Source organism: Idiotropiscis lumnitzeri, chromosome 18 (genome assembly GCF_059441095.1).
Source record: "Idiotropiscis lumnitzeri isolate Australia: NSW breed Sydney's pygmy pipehorse chromosome 18, RoL_Ilum_1.0, whole genome shotgun sequence".
NCBI lineage: Eukaryota > Metazoa > Chordata > Actinopteri > Syngnathiformes > Syngnathidae > Idiotropiscis > Idiotropiscis lumnitzeri.
In genome coordinates this window covers 223,219-246,384 of record NC_142408.1, presented here as the reverse complement: position 1 = coordinate 246,384, position 23,166 = coordinate 223,219, and the positions used below count along the sequence as shown (strand labels likewise).

Genomic DNA, 23,166 nt, shown 5'->3' with positions numbered 1-23,166 from the left:
CACAGCCGTGATGACATCAACCAATGAGAAAGCTGCTAGCTGTTCTGCCCAGCTTTGGGCTGTGAAACTGCGCATGCGCAACAGAAGCGCTTGTTTTGTACTATAGGCGTCACACGGGTTAATTGAAATAAAATTAAACCAAACGAGAAATCCAAAATGTGCGAGTCATATCAACCACCGAATAATACTGGAAAATGTAAACGCAAAGAGGGTACAACCAAGAATAATTTTGTTATAATCGGTTTGCATCGAGCCTCAATGACGTGTGTCCGGTCCGGGGCGTATCAAAAACGAGCGCACCGCGGCCCGCGGCCCACGACGCACCCCTCACAGCGCATAACGGAGCAAAGCGGAGCGAAGGAGAACAGACGGACGAAAACAACGCCAAATTTAACGACGAATAACCGGATCTAGCCGTTATTCTTCGGTGGGGCATTTTTCAGGTACACTCAATAATAATGTTGTAATAGTTCCGTGGGAGGAAAGTCAATTCCGTTATTATGCATTTATTCTACTGGTTAAATGCTATCGCCCAACTTGCCTGTTGCCAATTTATTTTCAAGAAAACCAGATGTTTTTGTCCACATTTGGTGAATTGTCATTCATTTTAGTGAAGCGCACGGTGAGAGGACAATAGATGCCGTTTGCTAAAATACAATCGGGTCAAAGTAGCTCACTGGCATATGAGGTCATTCTTCAGCCGTTGTCCGTCACTGTTGTTGCTATTTGAGTTGATTTCATTTCAAATCAACAATTTTGTCTCTCTTATTCTTAGTCATGATGAAGAGATGGCACGGGGCAGCTGTACTGTCTTTCCTCATCATATGTCTGCTAAACACTGACTCCACATGGGCCAGAAGAGGAGGCGGAAGCAGCAGCAGCAGCAGCGGCGGCCGGAGATCTTCTACCTCCTCTTGGGGCAATCGGGGCTCGCAATCCAAACCATCCAGCTCAAACCCAGGAAGCACTTCCAACCGGAACACCAATCCATACCCCTCGGGTGGAAATTACCCTGGAGCGGGAAATAGAAACCCTTCGAGTTATCCAGGAGGTGGGAGTTACCCCAACCAGAATCCCGGTCGAACCAATCCTGGTGGATATCCAGCTGGTGGTAGTTATCCAAACCAGAACCCTGCAGGCCGTTATCCAGCCGCAGGTGGATACCCCAACCAGAACCCTGCTGGCGGTTATCCAAACCAGAACCCTGCAGGTCGTTATCCAGCCGCAGGTGGATACCCCAACCAGAACCCTGCTGGCGGTTATCCAAACCAGAACCCTGCGGGCCGTAATCCTGTTGCTGGTGGATACCCCAACCAGAACCCCGCAGGTGGTGGATATCCCAACCAAAATCCTGGCAGAGGAGGTTCCAACCAAGGGTACCCTAACCAGTACCCAGCTGCCGGAGGTTATCCGAACCAGAATCCTGGAAGGAATTATCCAAATCAGAACCCGGCTGCTGGAGGCGGCTACCCAAACAGGGGTGGCTACCCAGCCGGAGGGAGCTACCCAGCTGGGGGGGGTTATCCTAACAGGGGTGGCTACCCAGTTGCGGGCGGCTACCCAGCGGCAGGGGGGTATCCAAACAGAAACCCCTACCAGTATCCAGGTGCAGGTGGATCATTCGGGTACCCCCAAGGAAATCCAAACAATAAGATCCTGAGTCCCCACATTGGCGGCGGCGCTTACGGCTATGGCGGTCATGGAATGGGAGGGTCCCCCTTCTCTCGTTCTGTGCAGGGGATGGGTTACAAACCCAAATCGACGGGGTTCGCCAAGAAGGCTATTATGGCGGCGGGCGTGGGCGCCGTGGCCGGAATGGCGGTGGGATATGGACTGGGGCGCTTCCCCCGACCGCACTTCAACTTCCGTAACCCAGAGGAAGAGCATTACTACAACAACTACATGTACCGCCGTTACGGCTCCCGCTCCACCGACCAGAACGACTTTGGCCGCGATTACGTCTACAAGCCGCCGCCGAGAGCCGAGACCTACGACGCATTCATGGCCCGATGTATGAACAGAACGGATGTTCTCAAGGAGCAGAAGACCAACTCCTCCGGTGCTATCCCAGAGGAGGACGACGACACGGTGAGCATCGAGGAGATCGGCTATCCTTCCCTGGTGGAACAGATGAAGGCGCGGCGCTGCGTGGAGAATTACATGGTCTACTCCGAGCGCTTCCTGGAGGAACGTAAGCCTGACTATCAGGTCCAGACAGGTCGCAGCGGCCCGCCGACCGTTGGACTGGTGCAGTTTTTCCCCTCGCTCTTCATGTTGCTGTCCAGCGTGTTCCTGCTCCAGTAAGAACGACGAGGCCCTCCGTTATAGCTGCATGTGTTCTTGCTCGATTGCTGTTCCCGTGTATCGTATATCTTCAGTAACCTCCATGAATGTTGCACCTTCTGGCTCAGAAAAAGTTGGGGCTTTCTAAAATGCACGTTCACCTTTACAGGTCAACTCAATTTGAACTTCTCTAAAATTTTGTACGACGTTTGGTTTCAATACTTTTTGCATAACTTGCTGCTCTCTAACGTGGAGCTCAACGGCGAAATTCACCACCAGTTTTCATCCTTGAATAGACGATACAAGTCCTGGTTCAATATTTCAACAATCGCTTACCATCTAGCTGATCCCAGCAGTTGGCATCGTGAAACCGTGACGGCACCAAACATTTGGCTACCTGGACCTCGTCAAGAGATACCGAGAAACTGTAAGATACACGTGTTTTGAATTTTGCTATTAGACTCCTTGATCAAGAACAGCACATTAGAAAAGTATGAAAACACTGAACAGCTGGGCTTGGACATTCACAAATGTCGATTTTGAGACTTCAACCATACCATATACCTAACTTTCTTTGAGTAATATATGAATATATAAACTAACTAACACAAGGGTGATGGAGTCCCGTGCATCCTCTTGAGCAGGGGTCTTCAATCCTGTTCCTCGAGGGCCGGTGTCCTGCCCGTTTTCCACCTCTCCCTGGTGAGCAATCGTTATCTAGCTTCTGCAGACCTTGCTGATTATTTGAATCAGGGAGAGATGAAAAACCTGCAGGACACCGGCCCTCGAGGAACAGGATTGAGGACCCCTGCTCTTGAGAAAGGGTCCCAACCTGTAGAGGTCCTGTTCGCCTAACATGCACTTATTTTTGATTTGCACTCCATGTTCTTGAGCACTGAGTACTAGTTTTTCGTTTGCGCTTACACGGCAGTTCATTATGACGATATAGCTCCTCCAACAATGCAACCAGGCGTCATCTGTTGACAGCAAACAGTTTTCCACGGCGTGTAAATAGGGCAGCTGCTACCTGCACACATTTTGATGCAAATGTTCCTCTGAGTTATTCAATGCAAATGATCAGGAACAATTCGGAATGACCACCTCTGCAATTACGAAGACAAAAGGTTGCAAGATTTAGCTTGAGATATATTTTGGGGGGGAAAAGTCTGAATGTTACGAGCATAAAGACAGTTGTGACATGAGAAAAAGTCGGTATCTTTTGCTACCGTAGAAATCACATGGGCAATGTTGAGGCAGATTCAACTGAGATGGCAACATCCAGGCTGAAATCTGATTGGACAAAAAAACTAAATCCAACTTCCAACGTGTTCCTTTCTTATCATTTGACGTGCATGGTCATTTGCAAACAAGTAGTCAGAAGTTTTCGCTCATTGTTTCCACAACAGCGAAGTGTCATCTGACGTGCAAACCGGCGCAATGCTTCTTTTGAGCCCGCACTCGTCATTTGGCTTGAAGCGCTTTCGGTCCGCTGCTCTGTGGATGTTTTACACATCCAGTAGCTGCTTTTATTCCGTTTCACTCACTTTGAAAATGTGTTTTGACTAATGCATAAACTAACGTAGAATGACAGACCATCCATTGTCACACAGACCATCTCACTTGTGCACTCGTAATATTTTCGTGGTATGTCACGTCCTGCTAATGATTTATTGTGCAGTCACTTGTGAAGTGAATCATTTCCTTTTCTTGTTTTATTTTACTTTTATGAGTTCACTAATCATTCACTTTTGTCAATTTCAAATCAAATTCAAATGAAGGTTTATTTTTCTTTCCCGTTTGTCTCTCCTGGACGGAAAGAAAAAGTGCACTTCTCCTTTCCAATTGTGATATTGTGGAACGTCATTGAACTCAATTGCTTCGGTCTGACTTTCTTTTTTTTTTTCCGCCCGCAAGTCAGAGCTTCAACCACTATGAAGACTAGAAGTTGCCATGAATGTGTATGTGATCAAATAAATTCTGTCAAAAATCCTTCTCTCGGACTCGCTTGTCTGCCTTATCACTCTTCCTTCTTGGTCAAATTCATTTCAAGAATGACAGGCACTTAAAGTTAACTATTATGCTAAATATGATGCCAATCGGGATAAACTGTCTGAATTTGAGCATTTCCCCTCCTGCTCTTTTGATCAAAATCAGCAAAAGCCCGATTATTGGCTGCCTCTGAAAGATTATCCGGAGCTATTAACCTGTTACTAAATAAACCGGAAGTACTGCAAGGTTTTGTTTATATTCTTGCATCTGTCCGGGCCACCCAGTTGGGAACCACTGCTCTAAACTATGCAAGATGAAAACCCCTTTAATCCTGGAACCGTCCCTGCAAGACGTTTGTTCTACCTTCTGCCATCTAGTAGAAAAGTAGTACGTAAATAGTTGAACCTGTCACGATAAAGTGCGTCAAGGAATGAAAAAGGATTCATTGACGCCTTATGGAAAGTGCGTTGTGACAGCGCCAGCTGTTGTGAAATGCACTTTATGAATACAGTTGTAGACCATAAAGAATCATTTACCGACAGATTTTTGTTATTCCAGGTGAGTCTACTCAAAACTATTCTCGGGCTTTTGCCGTACTATTAAAAGTGTCCAGCTTTGAAATTGAAAGAGTCCACATTAAAGCACGGATGGATGATGCTGAATTGACGCCAGTTCCTTGCCCCATAAACATAATTGAGTATTTGTAAATAAGTGCACAAGATATAGCAAAAGGGAATTTCACTTGCAAATGTTTATTGTCTTTCTATTTCCGCTGGAGATGGAGGTCAAAGTGCACCCATGCAGAAACCTGTGAGGAAGGTGAGTGTGTGTCCCAGCATAAGGAAGAGGTTGCTCACGTGCGCCGGCGCCGCCGCCGCCTTCAGAAAAACCCTCCACCTCGACTGATTGCGAAACATTTGGCCTTTTTGGTCATAGCGCCCGGAGGATTCCACCTTTTGGCCGCTGTGCCCCCCGGAACCGTGCTTGGGCCTCCCGAGGAAGCCCAGCCCGTATCCGGTGCCCGTGCCCCCCAGCACGCCGGCCACCGCTGGCCCCGCCCACTTGCGGCCCGGTTTGGGGAGGCCGTGACCCTTGGAGGCAGGCGGCTTGTTGCTCTTTCTACCTTTCTGCGCACCACCGCCACGCTGACTGGATGCGTACCGCGCACCCGGACTCAACGTTACGATGAGCAGCAACACGAGCCACAACGACACAAGCTTCTGCGGGCCTGTCATCACAGTCTGGAGGTCCTGCAAACACACATGGATGTTGCTGAATAGTTTCTAGAGTTTGTCTTAAAACCAACTTAGTTAAACACGACCATTGTTCCTGGTGATGATCTGCAGCATTGTGTATCAAAAACACTTCAAAAGCAAACAGCATCAAGGAAAGGCAGTCATAAAAACTAGACGGTCGAAAAAATGACTGCTTCGACAAGGCTGTAATGATGCATTAATTAAAAAAAAAAAAAGATACAGTTGCTTCGTTAAACTGACATCACAAGAACTGAGTGAAAGTAGTTTGGTTAAAAAAAAAATAAGAACAAACACAAACAAACATGTTAGTCGAAGATAAAAATAGTACAATTATTTTTTTTCATAAATTTAAATTTATGTAACACGTATTTAGTCGTAAGTTTCATGAAAGAAATAAACCAAAAATAATAACGTTAAGAACTTAATATTGAACACAATTACATCATATTTACTTAGTGAATAACGTGCAAAAAGTGCCAACTTTTTTGTCACACACTAAAGAAGAAGCGCAATGCCGTTACCTTTCGCCGTTGTCCCAGGCAGACAATGTGATGCTGATGGGGCGACCCATTTGATCCAGAAGGTTGCGTTTTCATCATTAATTCTATACCAACACGTGCTAAGCCCCGCCCCCCACGTGTGCCTATTGGCCCAAGATGAATAATACAGTACAGGTTGAATGATTTTTGCTGACCTCCCACGGTCATGTGGCATTATTCAGCACATATGCAGACAGAGGATGATGTTGCGTTTGTGATCCAAAACATACCGACAAGGTTTTAGCTCATCATTACATATCAATGACGTACATTTACATGTGATTTTTTTTTTTAAATCAGAACAAAAATTGTCGTGTCTTTTTCCAGGGGTGCATTGAGTTCCTACTGTGTCGCCACTCATTGAAAAACCGCAACTTGTTCGTTGACATGCTGTGACTTCACAATCACGAGGACGGCTTGAGAGGCTTCAGGGCCCGTTTTTCATCCTACAGAACACAGCAGACAGCAAAGCTGCGTTTGCACGGCATGTTTTGAGTCCAGAGAATGTAAAACAACAGAGTTGATTGTTAACAGACATTTCCGTCCAATGAAATCACTCAACGTTTGGCTTAGATTTTTTTTTTTCCTTTTATTGGCAGTGTTGCTTCATATCATGTTGCCTCCAAGGGGAAACTGGCGACAGTCACACACTTGTTCACATTATTTAACCATGTGAAGCTCCTTTGTTATAACATGAACTGCATAACGATTTGCTTGATTGCATTTTTGCCGTCATCTTTTTACCAAGTCAGTGAATCGGATGGCATACTTGGAATTTTGTATTCTGAGTTTCCCAGGTGTCTTGATTCCATAACTGATCTGCGACAAGATTTTCATCATCACTTAACACAACCTTTTTCTCTTGCGTCTTTTTGACTTTTACCTTGGTTCCTGCCATTTGATTCCATTCTGAAATTCATTTGTGAAAATAAAGTCAGACTCATGGACTCAAACCGTCAGAAAAAGTATTACAGCTTTAACCAACGTCAAATCTTTCATCAAAACACCAGCTTGACCTCAATCTTTATGTTGGGCTTTCAAATTAGGCATTGAGGCTCACCTGGTTAAGTCCTTAACAAAATATGCGGCGCAGCACTCGTGGCATCTGTAAAATGGACATTTCATTGAACTGGCAAACATTAATGTAATGTAAAATAATATAGAGTGATACAAAATCCCCCAAAGATGCTACAAGATGGTGGCAAGCACTGCTTTTTATTATATAAGTTTAGGGCTAGATTAACACCTTGGACTTGTTGCCAGTCAAAAGAAACCTAATGTAATGAGTTCATTTGAATAAAGTGTCATTATTTAATTGTCAAAGAAATGACACAAATCAAACGTAAATTTGAAAATAAAAGTAAAACCCTCCTGCCCTAACACATCTGACTTCTAATCGGCACCAACAACAACAAAAAAAAACTATGCTGATTGGTTGCTAAGGTTTACGTTAGGCTGAGACGTTTCCAGTTCCTCCTCTCGAAGCTAGATGACGTTCTCAAAGAGTTGCATGGAAGACATAATACTCTCATCCTGTTCCAAAGACGGAACACAAAGTAAATGTCATGCAATCGGCTCCAAAGGGCGGCTGTCATTCCGGATTTACCTTTTGGCAGGTTTCTATGAATTCATCGATGGTCACCATTCCATCACGGTTCCGATCCATTTTCTGGGAAATTGTCATTTCAATAGATTGATTCAAAACCAGGATTTAACCAAAAGGTCATCATACCTGGAAAAATTTCTCCACATGTTCATAAGGGGAATCTTCTCGTACACTCGGTAAAGTGTACCGGCCCATCATGTCATAAATGGATGTCATTATTGCCAACATGTCCTGCAAGACGCACATGAAAATATTTAAACATGACTTAAGAAATCACAACAGTGAAAGTTGTACGATTTTCTCTATGGAGAGAAAACACTGCCATCACATTTTGGCATTGAAAATATGCAAAAACACACATATTGGCCCTGGGGAAAAAAAAAAAAAGAGAAAACATTTTTTTGCTGCCATAATCAAATACACGATATCAGAATTATGCCATTTTGGAGCAAAAAAAAAAAACCATATCGGGATTGTGTCACTCGTAAATTCAGTCTGTAATGGTTGAGGACAGCAGAGGGCGCACTACTTAATTTACAAAACGAGTTAATGCGCTCCGTGCACCTTTCACGCCAAAGTGCCATTAAAAATGAAAATCAGGGGGGAAAAAGAAATTAAAATCAATGGTGAAACTTGGCAAGTTCAAAGTGAAAAATGGAAAAAAAATTAAAATCACTGTGCCTGGAAAAAAGGCAGGCAAGAGAGGAAAAAACAAAGTAAAAAAAATACAAAAATAAAATGTACTTTTTTAATGTGTGAATGTAATTTTTTCAGTACTAATACTTTGTGTTGGCGTTCACACGTATACAGTGGATATATAAGTCTACACACCCCTGATCCAATGCGAAATGAGATATATAAAATTGAACCATCATTAATGTGACCTGGAACCTATGAGAAAGCGATCGATCTATTATATGGATTAATTATCAGCCACCGTGTTCAGTGCCTCTGATTAACCGCAAATGAAGTTTCCTGACATGTTTTCATGGCTGTATGGTGAAAAAGCTTTCAAGCTCTAAACTTGGATAATCCAAACATTTCCAATGCTGACATGTAGTGAGAGAGTTTGGCTCCATATTTCTCACACAGGGCAAACGTTAACCTCTTTAGTGATGTAGCCGTCCTTGTTGATATCATAGAGATTGAAGGCCCAGCGCAACTTCTCTGTCACCGAACCTCGAAGCAGCACAGACAAACCCAGCACAAAGTCCTGCAAAGGTCATCTGGTTAGTGCTTAAATGCGCTCGTGTTGTTTGTACTCTTGAACATTACTGTGTACAGCCAGAGAGGCGTTTGCAAATTAAATGTATTATTATCCAACGATTTGACAGCGACACGTTGAGCGGTGAACTTGCCTCGAATCGGATGGCGCCGCTTCCATCCATGTCAAAAGCGTTGAACAAGAAATGTGCGTACATGGTGGCATCTGGGGAGCAAAAGAGGACAACGCTTGTGGAAGGCAGCCCAATAGAATGCAATATTCCTCAGAACAATGCAAACCGTTTTTGGCATTTCTCATCACGTTTACCTCCTTGAGGAAAGAACTGCGAGTAAATGGTCTTGAACGTGTCTTCATCCACGAGCCCACTGGGACATTCCTTTTGTGGAAATAGGAAGGAATAACATCAAGAGGGAAGAGTATAACAATGAAATGTGTTATTATGCTTGTCACATTGTTGAAAAAAAAAAAAAAAAAAAGCACCAGAGGTATGTCAAAGACTGTCTGTAATTTCCGCTATCGACACAGGCTAAACTTTGCGCCAACCTGACATACAAAGATCTTAGTCTCTCACTTGAGATGCACGACTTCAATATACTTCCTTGACACTAATTAGCCAGAGCGTTGGCGCCATCTTGGTGTGAAAGAAAACAAATAAAATGAGTGAATCTGCCAAAATGTGAATAATTAAACGTAAATTGGCAGATGGACCAAATATGTTGTATATTAAATAGAAAAAAAAAAGAATGCTCAGTTGGAAAGTCAGTTGTGTTACAAATCAAAATGCATTTCTTTTAGTACTGAATGTCATTAACATCTTTTTAGTCTTGAATGAAAAGGTTACATTTTTTTAGTCTCCAAGTTTCAGAGCATTGCTGAAATTAGCCTTTTTTGAGGGGGCCGTCCTATCGCAGCCACTCCCCCTCAAGCGCGGGATGAGCCCAGTCAAGAAGGTTTTTCGTGACCAGGACGCGACTTGGCGGCGCAGCTCGAGTGGCTAAGCAAGTCCAATTGTCATTCGGCGTTGCTGCGGCGGACACGTTGCTAAACAAAAATACTGGCGTGACTGTACAGATTGTGTCGGGCATTTGACGTTCCACCGTAAAAGCAACGCGGTTTTGCTTCCTGACCGCAAAGTCATGAGACGCATCCTTAATGCATTTTGGCAAAGCTGACTTGTCGTCTCCACTTTAATTACAGTTGACCTCCTTTAAAGTGCACTCAAACGTGCAACTGCATTAGCACCAACAATGGACCGTATCAATCATGTGATGACTCCAACTCAGCGTTGTAGCGCATGTACAGAAAACAGAATCGACGTTTAAGACCTAAAAGCAGGCCGTGAAGTTGGAAAATGACGCAAATAGGTTTTAGACGTGGCTTCAGTCTTGTTTTGTTAACATTTCTTTTTCAATTTTATTTGGTTGACTCATCGGGGGCTTCGTTTTCTTACATTTTTGAAACCTCGGTAAAGGGACTGAAGCTCCTTCCTGGTGAACTGCGTCTGCGCTTGGAGCTGCTCAAGGCCCTCGGGTTGATGACGTACCATGGAGAGTTCGAGGTCGCTGTCGATGCTGTCTGCCAGAGGGAGAGGAAAAAAAAACAAAAAAACACAAGCCAAAGAGGGATGTGAACACACGGCAATAAAAATGTCAACGTAAAAATGTACCAGAGAAAAATTAAAGGCAAAACAAATTCATTCTTTAAATGTGGATGCAACAGAAAAAGTGAGGGCGGTGTGAAGAACACACAAAATAAGTGCTGGGAAAAGAACTCAGAACGGACATAAGCAGAGCACTTTTTAATCGACTTTCATTTTGGACACTTTGGATGTCGTTTACTTCCGAGTAGTCTGAATTATTCGCATTTAGCGTACCAAGAACGCACACTTGAAGTGCCCCCACCCCCAAAAAAAAAAAATAAATCATCATTGCCATTTGAACTTTACAACTGCATATTCCAAATCTATATTTTGGATGGATTTATCCATTTTGACGTATTTCAAATTCAAAATGTCCACTATGAAAAGGGAGGATTGTGTCAAAAGTGCAAAACTATCAACTGACTAAAATGTAGCGGGACATACTCACCATCTTTACAAATGTGCAACACAAAAGGAAAGCGGGAAGAGACAAGACCGGTTGAAAGATTGAGATGAATACCACATTTAAATACACTCTCCCGATGTAACAACACGTTTGTTCCGTTTCAAATGACTGCACGACATCGTCACGAGAGCTATTTCGAATAACTTGAGTTCTCCGTTTGATGCGGCAAAGCAAAATAACATGTTACATTTGCAAAGACTTTGTTTGGTTTTTTTGAAACACGACTCGGTAGATGAAAACCCGAAGCTCACGGTTGAATCTGAAAGGCAGCGCGCGTCTTACCTTCCTGCAACAAAGGTTCACACATCCCAAACTGTTTAAGCACAAAATAAAACATGGCAGCAACAACGACAATTGCGATCATTTCCATGCCATCCAATCCCATGACGGCATCTGACAGGATTCTTGTGCAAACCAAAAAAGAGACTTAATGGCGAGGAGCTTCCAAAAAGAACGTGCCGGCAGTTACACGACAATCGCAGCAAAAAGTTGACGTGGAATTGCGCCACATGCCGCTGGATGACGACGATAAAGCGCATCGATGCCCTCACATGATCCCCAACTAGCCTCCATCGCTAGTGGTGGCGACCCACCACCATCTCCTCTCACCTACGACGTTTGCTAGTCTCCGCTTGCTCAGTCATTTCAAGGATGCAAAGCTGTTAAAAAAAACAAACAGACGAGCGAGCGAGCGATGATCCATATCCGCTGATGCCGAGGATATATGAAGAGCACTTAAGAGTGAAGGAGCTCGCCTTGTCAATACTTGGGATCTTAAAGCACATCTCACGGCGCCTTGTTTAAAGTACGGCGCATGCGCTCAGCAGGCTTGTCGGGGCTGCCGTAACACTTCAACTTGCAAAGTCGTGTTGTTTTAACGCGTTTGTCAGCTTGCTTCAGGGCCGACAAAAGGGAAGCGTGGTCCACAAATGAGGAGTGTGCGTCACATCATGGACTCTGTTGAAGTAGCAGAGGGCCAATCAATGGTTAAGAGGCAACATATTGGGGGGGGTCGAAAGCGGAACAGCGCGTTTTGTTGCCTGCGGAAATGTTCCTGTGGCTTGGAGGATTCCCTCTTGTCCGCCATCGTGCTGCTCACAAATATTTGGACAATGGCAACAAGACCTTTTGGATGCCAATTCGATAATTATTTTGGGGAAAGTATCCTCTGGAAGTCAGAGAAAAAACTGACCAATTTGGTATTTCTGTGCTAAGGCACTAATGCCTGTGTAATAAGAAAAAAAAAGGACGCCATCTTGTGGTCTCTGGAAGCCAAGGAATAATATGGATCAGTCGTTGTCCAAATCCAGGAATTCTAGTGTCTTACGTGTACAGAGAAAGAGATTTGATTTAGACTTTCAAATGTTTCATAAAGGGACTCTTTTGGAAAAAAACACCAATTTTGATGTTTACTGGCAGGCCCAAACATTTTTCGTTAGTATGCTCAGCCTTTTATGTTTTATCATCGCAGGCATTTTTACAAGCGTCGTAGTTTGTTGGCTTGAGAAAGAAAAGTAGCCACAAAATCCAAACAAATTGTGACACCTTCACGATGATGTTGACACTCAGACATGAGGAAGACAGAAACGCACTCCCACACGACAATAACATCCAAAACACGTTAGCTCATACCATACAAATAACATAAGCGCCGATGTTCTTCTATTCTATGAAATGCCGACTGCACGAGTCAAGCGTGCGAAAAAAGTCTCATAAGTCGAGTCAAGTTGACATGGTTTTCTAAATCGCTTGACTTGTAACACATCGTTATGGTTGTTCATTTGGACCAAATGCTGTAAAATGCAAGAAATCAATCAGTCTGTCAATCAATCAATCACTTCAGTCCCTTCATCATCCATCAATCTGTCTAAATATCTGAATAAATGAACAGCGACACCAAACAGTGTTCTTGTGTGTGGACATCTGTCTTCATCTTGGAGGTTACAGTTCATTGCAAAAAATGACCACAAATTTATTGTGGTAAAAGTGTCCAAATTGAATATTGTCAAACTCATCATTGAAAGTTACCCAAAGTCCCATTTTTTTCATAGGCTGTGGAAGTTTGCCTTTTGACCAGTAGATGGCGATCACATCGTTACAAATCATTCAATTGTGCATTCCAGATGCTTTGAAACGTGATTGAACATTTAATGCCAATCCAATATCACCCCCCCCCCCTCACACTCTTGTCTGCTTTAAAAAAGTGAGAATAGTTCTACCTGGCCCCTGTTGAGTGGTGCTCGCGATGATCCACTTGACCAGACAGCACCTCATGAGAGATTTTCGTGAAAACTTGGGTCTCTGCCACTTGGAGCCCTCGGCCTGTCCGGCCGGGCTCGCCTCTTTCCCATCAGCCAGCAGACCGCCGTCCACTTCCTTGTCTTCTGCCTTACCAGACACAAATAGATCCAGCAAAGACTGAGTGAGACTCACTTACGAAATGTCTGTTCCAAATGAATCCCCCCCGCCCCCTTTGATTTGCTTGTGGAATAACTTCCCAGTTGTATGACAGTTTGTTTTGCGTTTTTAAATGTGATTTCTCGTATTAGCGTTTGATTTTTGATTTGTTTTCAGATACATTTGACGTGAATGTGTCATTGAGTCACATCCGCAAATTCAAGTGACATTAAAGCGCTAGCGCAAAAACCTGAAACCAGTTCAAATGTGTGGGAACCAGACAAGCTCCTCTTCAGTCAAGCGGAACATTTTAGCGCCGTAAACAAAGAGTGAGTAAGTGACTGTGTGCTATTTAGAACAAACCAAATTCTCATGATCGCACTCACCCGAAGAATCCAGCAAATTGGGACGCAATACAAAATGTACATTGTTTATTTTCCAGATTTGACATTTTTTTCCCCCTAATTTTTTTAAAAGGACTTTGAACTCCCCCAATTTTTCTTTTTTTTTTTTTTTCTTGAGACACGACTTGAAAATGTACAATAAGAGAGAAAATGTGAGCAGATGATGATGATGTAGACATCTAATATTTCCAGAGCGCTTCTAAAAATAACCCCGTTTTCTTGAACTTTTCGTCATGTCACCTGACACTGGAGCAAAATCAGGGGTCGCTGCAGACAGATGAATATTTCAGTGAGAACTGAGCCACTGCGGACATTGTGTCTGGATTTTAAGAGAGCTGAAAATAATTCCCCAAAAAATTGTGTTCGCATTTCGATTTTGGGCATAAAGTCATCATATCGGACACTTTTTGAATTTGGTGCACAAAGCGAAACCAAATTGGCAAATCCATTCACGCAGTTGCCTCCTTTCTTTGAAGATGTTTCTAAATGCGCCAGTGAACGCATGAGTGCAATCAAAGTGTTTTTGAACGCACATGAATTAAAAATAGCGTGCAGTGTGCGACGCTTGGCTGTCCCTTCTGTGTGAATAAGAAAAGAGAGCGGCGGAGCACACATGCGTGGTGTTGCTCAATTATTCACACTCCTTAAAATTGCATCAATAAAATATTAGACCATTTATAGAAGAAGAAAAAAAAACATTCAAAAGCGAAAAGCCACGTATTCACCTGCACGCAAATGTTGTGTGTTGCATGATACAGCAAGAAAAAAGACAAACATTTTTTTCTTCTAAAAAGCTCATGAAATAAAAATATAGTCAGGCTGCTTGCAGCTTTTCTTTCCTGTGTTGAAAAATAATCCTAAAATATGCAAGGCAAAAGTGATTTGAGAGACAAATTCTGAAATAAAGAGGCATCTCACGTGCAGACGATTGTGGCACCACCACAGAAAATCACATTCAGTAAGCAACATCCGGATCAAGTCAAACATATTCATTGAAAGAAAGGTCAACGAACACTCGCGCTTACCTGCATGGTGCCTGCTTGCCTTCGTAGCTGCCGCGATGCTCTCGTGATTGTCCTGGGTGAGCTGCGGCTGAATGCAAAAACAAAGAAAGCGAGAGAGAGAGGCGAGGAGTTCGTTGGAGGAGGAGGAGCACATCTGCTCGCTCACCTGACTTCACCATCAGATCAAAATCTGCAGGAAGATTCCGAGGGGGGGGGTGTTTACGTGCCGACGTACAGTATGTTATGAAATACAATTAGATTCGCTCTGAGCTCAGTCCTGCCTCTCCAAGGAAATCACAAAAAAAGTAAGAATTGACTTTTAATATACCTGCAAGCATTGCTCATGTATGTGAAGGAATGCTTGCAAAGAAAATATAAAAGTTTGGCCAGTTTGCGAAAGGCAAAGTTGAATAGTTAGTTGACAAGAAAATATTAAAGTTGGAAAACTTTTTTTCATACTTGCTCAGCTGAGGTATCTTTTTTAGTGTTCCAAAAGTCAAGTTTCAAGGCTAACACAGTCAGAAAGATTTGAGATTAAAGGGGCAGCTGACAGCTTTCAAAGATGCAAAAACATTTTGCCCAGGATGAGATGACGTTTCTTTTTAAGGGCCCAAAAATCTCCTGTTGTTGTTCGGTCAAAAACCAAGAAACTGGAAATTTTCCTGCCGTTTTTTTTTTCTGATTGTTTTCAAAAATTAAAAAGTAGATTCAGCAGATAGGTTTGTGGTAGCGGGTCAAAGTTCATTCATTCATTCTGCAAAACACTTTTAGGGTCCATTAGTAATTACGTAAAAAAGGAAATGTCATCAAAAGACATCAACTCATATGTCATATTAAAGGCTCAGATGACAGCTTTCCACATTTGTAAAAAAAAAAGATGCAATCACAAAAAAACACCTTTTTCTACCTCCAAATATTGACAGCAAGGTCAAATCCCACATTGTCCTAATCAAACTCTTGACGAGTGCTTTCCAGATCTGTAATATTTTTAGCCTCCAATTTCAGAGTTTAACGGTGGATGTGCATGTGCGCAGACGTGCGTTACGGAGCTGCTTTGATTTTCTCCTTCCCTGCACGAAAGTTACATTCCTCTCAGAATTGACGACACCCCCCGCCCCCGACACACACACACACACACGCGCAGCCTGCGAACACATCGGCACTCTCAGTGGCCCTGCCACAAATACGACCGTTATGATTTCATGTAACCACCAAAAAGTGCTCATGAAAAATGAGCCTTCATCGGCAAAACACAGACTGTGCAAATAACAGGGAGGATTTTCTAAGTGTATAAAAAGAAAAGATCACGCTCGCCCATGACCAACATTCTTTGAGGAAGAAAAGAAACCCTCTTTGATGATTTTTAGTCAAATGGAATTGATTAAGAAGTGCGATCCTTTATGGATGGGAAAATGAGATCTTATTAAGAAGTAACAGTGTCATTTTTATTGTTCCCGAAGACCAGAGGCAATATTCTTTCTTTTCAGGAATCGAGACGTCGTTTACGGCATCGCTAGAGTGGTGCTAGCGATGATCCGGTGAGTTCAAAATGGTGCTGAAAAATATTTCAAGTAAAACAACAACGGTTGTTTTAGCCCACCTTCGTTGCTAAGACAAGTAGAATAGAAAATGCCTGGAGTGAAACTTGACAGTGATCAAAATAATAATCCAATCACGTTCTCTTGAAACAATGAAATTGAAGCTTCGTATTTGACGCCGCAGATGTTTTGGACACTCATGCGCCTGCCTCGCGCATGTCAACATGCAACTTTTGTGGCACATTTGAAATCGACTGTGATCATTCCCACAGCGGCGTAGACCTCCTCTTTCTGATCTGCCGGCCTGAGCTCACCTGCGAAATGACCAACCGCAGGTCTGATGCTGCGTGTCGTGCAGGAATCACGCCATTCACAAAACCCAGAACTGGCAAACTATTGTGTGGACAAAAGGAACCAAAGTCGGACTGTCTGGAAGGGACACAAAAGTCTACGTGTGCGGAAAAAACCCGGCACAGCACACCATGTGCATCAAAACATTCCGACGGTGATCTTGGAGGTGCATCGTGGTTTGGGATCGCTTTTCCATCCTCAAGGCCTGGACGCTCACGTTTTTTCCGTGTAACTTGTGAGCACCGGATCCAAAAGGCAAAAGTCAATCAAGAGCTGAATGGCTACAACACAAGAAAATATACCTTCCGGAGTGGCCAAGCCAGAGTCCTGACCTCAATCCGATGGAGATGATTCACATCAGGCATCCCACAAATATTGCTGAACGGAAAGAGTTGAGTCAAGAGGAATGGTTCCGTTTGGTTTACTGCGCATTTTTTTCCAACCTGCACTGCAAATGTTTCCATGTTGAAATCAAATTGCTTGTGAAGTATTAGTGTAGGAAAGTGCATTCGATGATGCAGCTCTCCAGGTACATCCAAAGCCCGCAATTCTTTGCATCTTAGTGAGATGACAATAAAAATGGAAAAGACAACATAAGTGATGACAGGAAACATGTTTGATGGTGTCAATTTGCCGTGGCCTTTGCCAGGAAGCTTGTCCTCATTTGTCACAAATGACTTGTAGCGGTCAAATACAATAAATAAAAAAAAAAAAAAAAATCTGTTTTCTCACGTCACATTTATTTGTCACAAAGTTGGCTCCCAGTAAACAATTTGGTCGCCGCCCTCAATACTCCCACGCACGAGGACAGGATGGGAATTGAGCAACTTCTCACACACACGCAGACTGCCAGCATTCGTCAACTGGCCTGTCATTACGCGTCAGTGAGGAATAACGCGCCGTGCACAAAGAGGTTTGCTGCACACATGTTTTGAGTTCTTCAAGAATGTAAATAGAAGACAGAAAAGTGGACAAAAAGAGCGAGGGCAAGTTCAGTTCAGTGGCAACCTGTTGGTGCTTGTTCTTGGTTTCTGCAGAAACTGATGTCAATCTCACAGGATTGTCGTGTGTCTTAAATGTCCTCAGAGGCACATGAAGTGGATTCACATTTTTCCGCTGCCGACTAAGAGGGTTGTGGCTTGGAGTTTTGTTGCAGCGGCTGCCCAGACGCGGTTAAAACAAACATGCGGCTCAAGAAATACATCCCGCCTCTGTTTCCGGGCTGAGATGTGTTGTGACGGTCTGGAGAGAGGAGGCGGTTCGCGGGGAGGAGGAGATTTCGCTCACTATCAACGGATGTGAGAGGCTGCTGCTACCCCGCAACCCCCCCGCTCCCGCCAGACACACACACACACACACACACTTCTCCACAGTCAACAGGAAGGAGGCCACAGAGACAAGGCGGCCGGCGGCTTGTGAAGGCAGCGACATGAGTAAGAACCAGAAAGAAGTCAAGAAAATCCAGTCTGCTTATCTGCAGAATGTGGAGAAACTCAACCAGGGAGGCAAGCAAGAGAGGAAAAGCTGGAAGGCAAAAGAAGGAGACTTTGCCGCGCCGATGGCCACGGAGAAGCGGCAGCCTCCTGCCATCACTCCCGTCAGCAAAAGCTCCGCACACAGAATCAGCCGAGACCTGACCTGCTCCATCTGCTTGGATCTTTTCAAGCAGCCCGTGTCGCTGCCCTGCGATCACACCTTCTGCCGGGGCTGCATTGAGGGCTACTGGACTGGGCCGCGGGGCCACAGCCAAGGAGAATCGGGTTCCTGTCCCCAGTGCAGGAAGGTGTACCCCGGGCACAACTACAGGCCCAACCGCATTGTGGCCAACATCGTGGAGAGCTACTGTCAGGGGCTGGAGGAGAGCGGCGGCGGAACCCGGCTCGCCGACGCTCCCGCGCCTCGCTGCGGCCGACACCGGGAGGAGCTGAAGCTTTACTGTGAGGAGGATCAAGAGCTGGTGTGTCTGGTGTGCGGAATCTCCCAAGAGCACAGGAACCACACCATGATGTGCGTGCAAGAGGCACAACTCAAGTACAGGGTGAGTTGACGACAACCGAAAAGTCTTGACATTCTGGCACCAGTGCGATTTCGTCTTAAATGCTCCGGGCATAAAGCCTTAAGTTGTTCAAATCTTGGGGTCACAGGTCACCAACCAATACCAAACATTCACACGCACATGCCGCACAGGAAGACCACAGATTGTAACCCAGAACCTCACAACTGTGATGCACACCTTCTAACCACTAGATTCTGGCTCTTCAATCCTGTTCCTCCAAGTACACCGTCCTACCGGTTTTGCATCTCTCCCTGCTGCTACACACCCGATTCAAATGATCGGGATGGTCATCCAGCGTCTGCAGATTTTCTGAACATTCGGATGTGTTGCAGCAGGGAGGAAAAAAAAGGCAGGACAGCGGACCTCGAGGAACAGGATCGAAGACGCTTGCACTCGTCTCATGTTGCCCAATCAGTGGAGAATATTCAGAATTCTCAGCGGCTTACCTCAGCGGACGAAAGGTTCGATCATTTTGGTCCCAACGGTGCCAGCGCGTAGAAAAATGTTCTTTGTCCTTCTCCAATTAGGCATCTCTGAACAGTTCCATGGATTCCCTCAAAGCGGAGCTCAACACGGCAATGCAGTGCGACCGGGAAGCTGAGGACGAAGTCAAAAATCTTAAGGTGAAAAGTCAACACTCCTGAATGTAATCGTGGCACGTTCTTGTGACAAAAAGTGTGCCAGAAACGTTCTTGGACTGGTGTCAAAAAACATACATTTCAAAACCACACGACGAAAGTTCCCCTTCAAAGGAAGCCCTCTGGAGGCTAATGCAACTCCAAGCCTTCGACCTGGAGGGAAACTTTTTTTACGATCCTCTGCAGCACTGTCATCGGAAATCACACGAAGTCAGGTCAGGTGAGTAAGGAGATTGCTCTTCTTTTTGGGAAGGAACTGGCAGATGCTCAGGGAATTAAAGGTCACGGCGAAGCAGCCGCTGCAAGAAGCAGATGCTGCTGGATCTTTTTGGACACATGCTCACTTGATCATGAAACAAACATTGGAGCGGGAAACTCGCTCTCGTAGAGGGGTGCATTTGCGCTCAGCGTAAAAACTGCCGCATCTTCACTGGCAAAGGCCATTTGCGATTCCGCAACTGACAATTGGCTGACAGAAAGTTGTCTTTAAAGCAGAAAAAAGCTGGTCTAAGTTGCGGCGCAGGTGGTGTAATGCAATTCCAGGTACAGGCAGACGGATTCTGAGCTCCGCGTGTGTGTTGGACGCCATCACATTTCATTCACGACAGTTGCGGATGTCGACTGTGCGGCTCGCTCTGCGCTGAATTTCAAGGGAATGAAGGGAAGCGCTTTTATTGGTTGGCAAACAAGTGAGCTCAGGTCCCTCGCACAACGGCTCCGTTTGAAACATCTTTTCTGACACCAGTCCCGTAACTTTTCTGACACACCACGTCGGCCTGACGGAAGTCATTTGAAGTATGTTGTTTACTTAACTAACGTTGTTCAGCAACGCGAGTCATTGCCTGTGACTCCCCACTGCTCCAGGAGCACACGGCTGACCTGAAGCAGCGCATCGAGGCTCAGTTCAGCGACCTGCACCAGTTCCTCTACCAGGAGGAGAAGATGCTGCAGGTGAAGCTGAAGACGGAGGAGCGGCGCGAGCTGATCCGTCTGGATGAGCACAAGGCTCTACTGTGTGTGGAGATCTCCCGTCTGCAAAGAGCGCTCCAAGAGATAGAAGACAAGCTGAGGGAGCAGGATCCCTTCATTCTACTGCGGGTAAAGTCAAACGGAATTCCCCTCTCGGGTCGTTTGTATTGAGTCAGCTCTGGAGGCGATTAGGGAGGGAAAATGCTGACGTTGTCATTTGAAGACGGTAGACATAAGAACATGAAACTGAACTGAGCTGGCTGCGACGGTTTTGCCTTTCCTGTCAAGCCTGCGCACGATCCGAAGAGAGCCAAACGCTCCGGCATGCACACATTTCAAGGCTCAAGTAGTTCCCGCTTCCCGATAACAAAAGAGTCTCTGCCGGACAGGATGTAGGCGAGTGAGCTCACTCGATCAGGAGGATAAGAAGTTTAGTTGAGCCGCTGTCCCAGTCTCTGGCCACGACCGCGGGACTTTCCCCTCCGGCCGCGGGAAGCTCCCACTGGGTGGGATAAAGTGCGTGAGCGCAGACGCTGATGTAATGTGGAAAAAAGAAAAAGAAAAAACAGCCTTCTCTCGTCAGATACAAAAAACTAATCACCACTCTCTCCTCGTCTTCTCTCATTTCAGAGCATCAAACTTTTGCTCCAGAGGTGAGTGGGACAAAACACATTCTCGTCTCGTCGGGGATTTGTTTCCATTGCCTTTCTTTGCTTTTGTTGGCAGACCCTCGCTGAAGTTTGAGAAGCCGGTTTTTACACCTCCCAGTCTGTGCGAAGGCCGATTTGCGGGGCCTCTGCAGTATCGCGTGTGGAAATCCATGAAAGGCAGCATTTACCCAGGTACGACAATTAACACCCCTTTACAGGGTGCAATCATTCATTTATTAATCGACAATTAATCGATTATACAATTAATTACTAGTACGTGAATCATAATTAACGTATGTTTGAATAAAGTTTTTTTTTTTTTTTTTAAATCTGATTCTTCATAATCAATCCTAATTCATCAAACAGACAAAATCATCACAAGATGAATCGATTATTGAAATGCAACCCTCTTACGTAGCCTCCATCTGGGAGCATCAAACCTTTTGCCATGTGACCTCTTTGACTTTTAGTGCCCGCGGCCATCACATTTAACTCCAGCACGGCCAACCCTTGGCTCAGTCTCAGCTCGTCTCTGACCTGCGTTCGCTACCAGACTTTTAACCACGCCGTGGAGGACAACCCGCACCGGTTCAACGCCGCCCTGTCGCTGCTCGGAAGTCAGGGTTTCACCCACGGACGACACTACTGGGAGATCGAAGTCTACAGCAGCACCGTGTGGACCGTGGGCGTGGCCCGGGAGTCAGTCCCCAGAAAGGGAGTCATCAAAGCTCTTCCGGCCAACGGCTTTTGGACCCTCTCACTCTCCTACGGCATTCAGTACATGGCGGGCACGTCCCCGCCGACTGTTCTGTCGCTGGAGGAGCCGCTGGCCAGGATTGGGGTGTACCTGGACTACAAGAGAGGTCTGGTGTCCTTCTACAATGCCGAAACCATGACGCATCTCTACACCTTCAGGGAGATCTTCAGGGAGACACTCTTTCCTTACTTCAATTTGGGCTTTCTGGACAAAGTGCATGAGAATGAGCCTCTTAAAGTTTTCTTGCCAAAGATTTAAACTTACTGTGAAGTTTTTGTTTCTTTTGTACACAATGAGACATTTGTGAGCCTGTAGACCGGATCTATGGACGTCAACGTATTTGTCATACATCGAATAAATATTGTCATCTCCAAAACTCGAGCGTTTTCGTTGTTAATTTATTGATGCATGTACATCACAGGTGACAAACGCGGTCTTGGCGGGCCGCTTCCCAGCATGTTTTCCAGCACACCTCAGCCCGCCAGGACTGGAGTTTGACCCCTGTGATCTGCAAAGTGTTTTCCAGTATTCAGAAAATTAAAAAATGTTCACATAAAGTATACCGTTTGGATAACGTCAGATTTATTATGACATTGACAACAAACTTTCACACTTCCATCAGTGGCTACATCACACACGGTTCAGATTGTGAGCTTGAAACAAAATCACAACCTGAAATGTAGAAGAGAAGATGGCGATGGTTACTGATCTTTCAATAATGTGCATATCAATAAACTGGAATATGGTGGAAAACAACATTTTTTTCTGTAGTTCAATTCAAAACTCTTTTCAAAACCAGACTCGATACAAATTCCTGGTTTTATTATTATTGTTATTATTTTTTGTCATTATGTTGATGATTTGATTTAGATTGGATTGAAGATGCGAAAAGCCCCAAAAAAATGTACATTTTACACTTAAAAGAATCACAAAAACAATAATGACGAAAATAGTTAAGGACTGACCTTCACAATATCACAAGAATTTAATGAATGTATATAGTACATTTGTTTCACTCTGATGACTAATGTATTGAAATGCACCCAAATATTTGGGTTGCTATCTCTACACAGCTTGAGAGATATTTGTCCAGTGAGGAAATTTTGAAATTTAGTGCATCGCAAGTGAATCAAACACTGCCGCCTGCTCCTCACAAACGTTCTGTGCAAAAACACTCAATCCAACTGAACTGCAGGAAACAAAAACAATCACGTGAGCGCAGACACAACGTGACACATGTGACAATTCAAAACGGAATACACTCAGTGACGCTACCGGAAGCAATTCAATTAAAAAAGATCCAATGCAATTCATGGCAACTCAATGATATGGAATTCCCAATGTTGACTGCATCATCCAGAAAGTTGATTCTCATATTGGGTGATACTGCTCTTGCATT

General features: G+C 44.6%; 4 protein-coding genes across 4 annotated transcripts; 2 read left to right on the top strand and 2 right to left on the bottom strand.

Annotated features, from left to right (window-relative positions):
* The first annotated feature begins 278 nt into the window (after positions 1 to 278).
* LOC148318759 (uncharacterized) lies at positions 279 to 3,025 on the top strand. Its single transcript, XM_088281714.1, has 2 exons — positions 279 to 443; positions 776 to 3,025. Exon 2 carries the CDS (start codon positions 778 to 780, stop codon positions 2,302 to 2,304), a length of 1,527 nt encoding a protein of 508 aa, XP_088137840.1. The 5' UTR covers positions 279 to 443; positions 776 to 777; the 3' UTR covers positions 2,305 to 3,025.
* A 1,989-nt stretch (positions 3,026 to 5,014) lies between these two features.
* On the bottom strand, positions 5,015 to 7,599 carry LOC148318758 (uncharacterized). The gene is made up of 3 exons (XM_088280565.1): positions 7,517 to 7,599; positions 6,050 to 6,513; positions 5,015 to 5,522 (listed from the first exon to the last, which is right to left on the bottom strand). Exons 2-3 carry the CDS (start codon positions 6,233 to 6,235, stop codon positions 5,058 to 5,060), a joined length of 651 nt encoding a protein of 216 aa, XP_088136691.1. The 5' UTR covers positions 6,236 to 6,513; positions 7,517 to 7,599; the 3' UTR covers positions 5,015 to 5,057.
* On the bottom strand, positions 6,520 to 14,943 carry LOC148318757 (calsenilin-like). Its single transcript, XM_088280564.1, has 9 exons — positions 14,830 to 14,943; positions 13,223 to 13,391; positions 10,349 to 10,473; positions 9,205 to 9,274; positions 9,032 to 9,102; positions 8,779 to 8,886; positions 7,800 to 7,904; positions 7,674 to 7,736; positions 6,520 to 7,600 (listed from the first exon to the last, which is right to left on the bottom strand). Exons 1-9 carry the CDS (start codon positions 14,833 to 14,835, stop codon positions 7,553 to 7,555), a joined length of 765 nt encoding a protein of 254 aa, XP_088136690.1. The 5' UTR covers positions 14,836 to 14,943; the 3' UTR covers positions 6,520 to 7,552.
* A 2,891-nt stretch (positions 14,944 to 17,834) lies between these two features.
* trim69 (tripartite motif containing 69) lies at positions 17,835 to 22,137 on the top strand. The gene is made up of 6 exons (XM_088281400.1): positions 17,835 to 18,735; positions 19,281 to 19,376; positions 20,256 to 20,489; positions 20,991 to 21,013; positions 21,087 to 21,202; positions 21,481 to 22,137. Exons 1-6 carry the CDS (start codon positions 18,127 to 18,129, stop codon positions 22,023 to 22,025), a joined length of 1,623 nt encoding a protein of 540 aa, XP_088137526.1. The 5' UTR covers positions 17,835 to 18,126; the 3' UTR covers positions 22,026 to 22,137.
* The last annotated feature ends 1,029 nt before the right edge of the window (positions 22,138 to 23,166 follow it).

What these genes read in the sequence shown, in the direction of transcription:
- LOC148318757 (XM_088280564.1), bottom strand. An exon ending in GCGGCGCCATCCGATTCGAG is followed by an intron (nt 8,887 to 9,031) that starts GCAAGTTCACCG and finishes TGACCTTTGCAG; the next exon opens with GACTTTGTGCTGGGTTTGTC. An exon ending in ACGGCTACATCACTAAAGAG is followed by an intron (nt 7,905 to 8,778) that starts GTTAACGTTTGC and finishes TGCGTCTTGCAG; the next exon opens with GACATGTTGGCAATAATGAC.
- trim69 (XM_088281400.1), top strand. Translation starts at nt 18,127, where the DNA reads ATGAGTAAGAACCAGAAAGAAGTCAAGAAAATCCAGTCTGCTTATCTG. An exon ending in ACGAAGTCAAAAATCTTAAG is followed by an intron (nt 19,377 to 20,255) that starts GTGAAAAGTCAA and finishes CCACTGCTCCAG; the next exon opens with GAGCACACGGCTGACCTGAA. An exon ending in ATCCCTTCATTCTACTGCGG is followed by an intron (nt 20,490 to 20,990) that starts GTAAAGTCAAAC and finishes CTCTCATTTCAG; the next exon opens with AGCATCAAACTTTTGCTCCA.
- LOC148318759 (XM_088281714.1), top strand. Translation starts at nt 778, where the DNA reads ATGATGAAGAGATGGCACGGGGCAGCTGTACTGTCTTTCCTCATCATA.
- LOC148318758 (XM_088280565.1), bottom strand. Translation starts at nt 6,235, where the DNA reads ATGACCGTGGGAGGTCAGCAAAAATCATTCAACCTGTACTGTATTATT. An exon ending in GCCTGGGACAACGGCGAAAG is followed by an intron (nt 5,523 to 6,049) that starts GTAACGGCATTG and finishes GTGTGTTTGCAG; the next exon opens with GACCTCCAGACTGTGATGAC.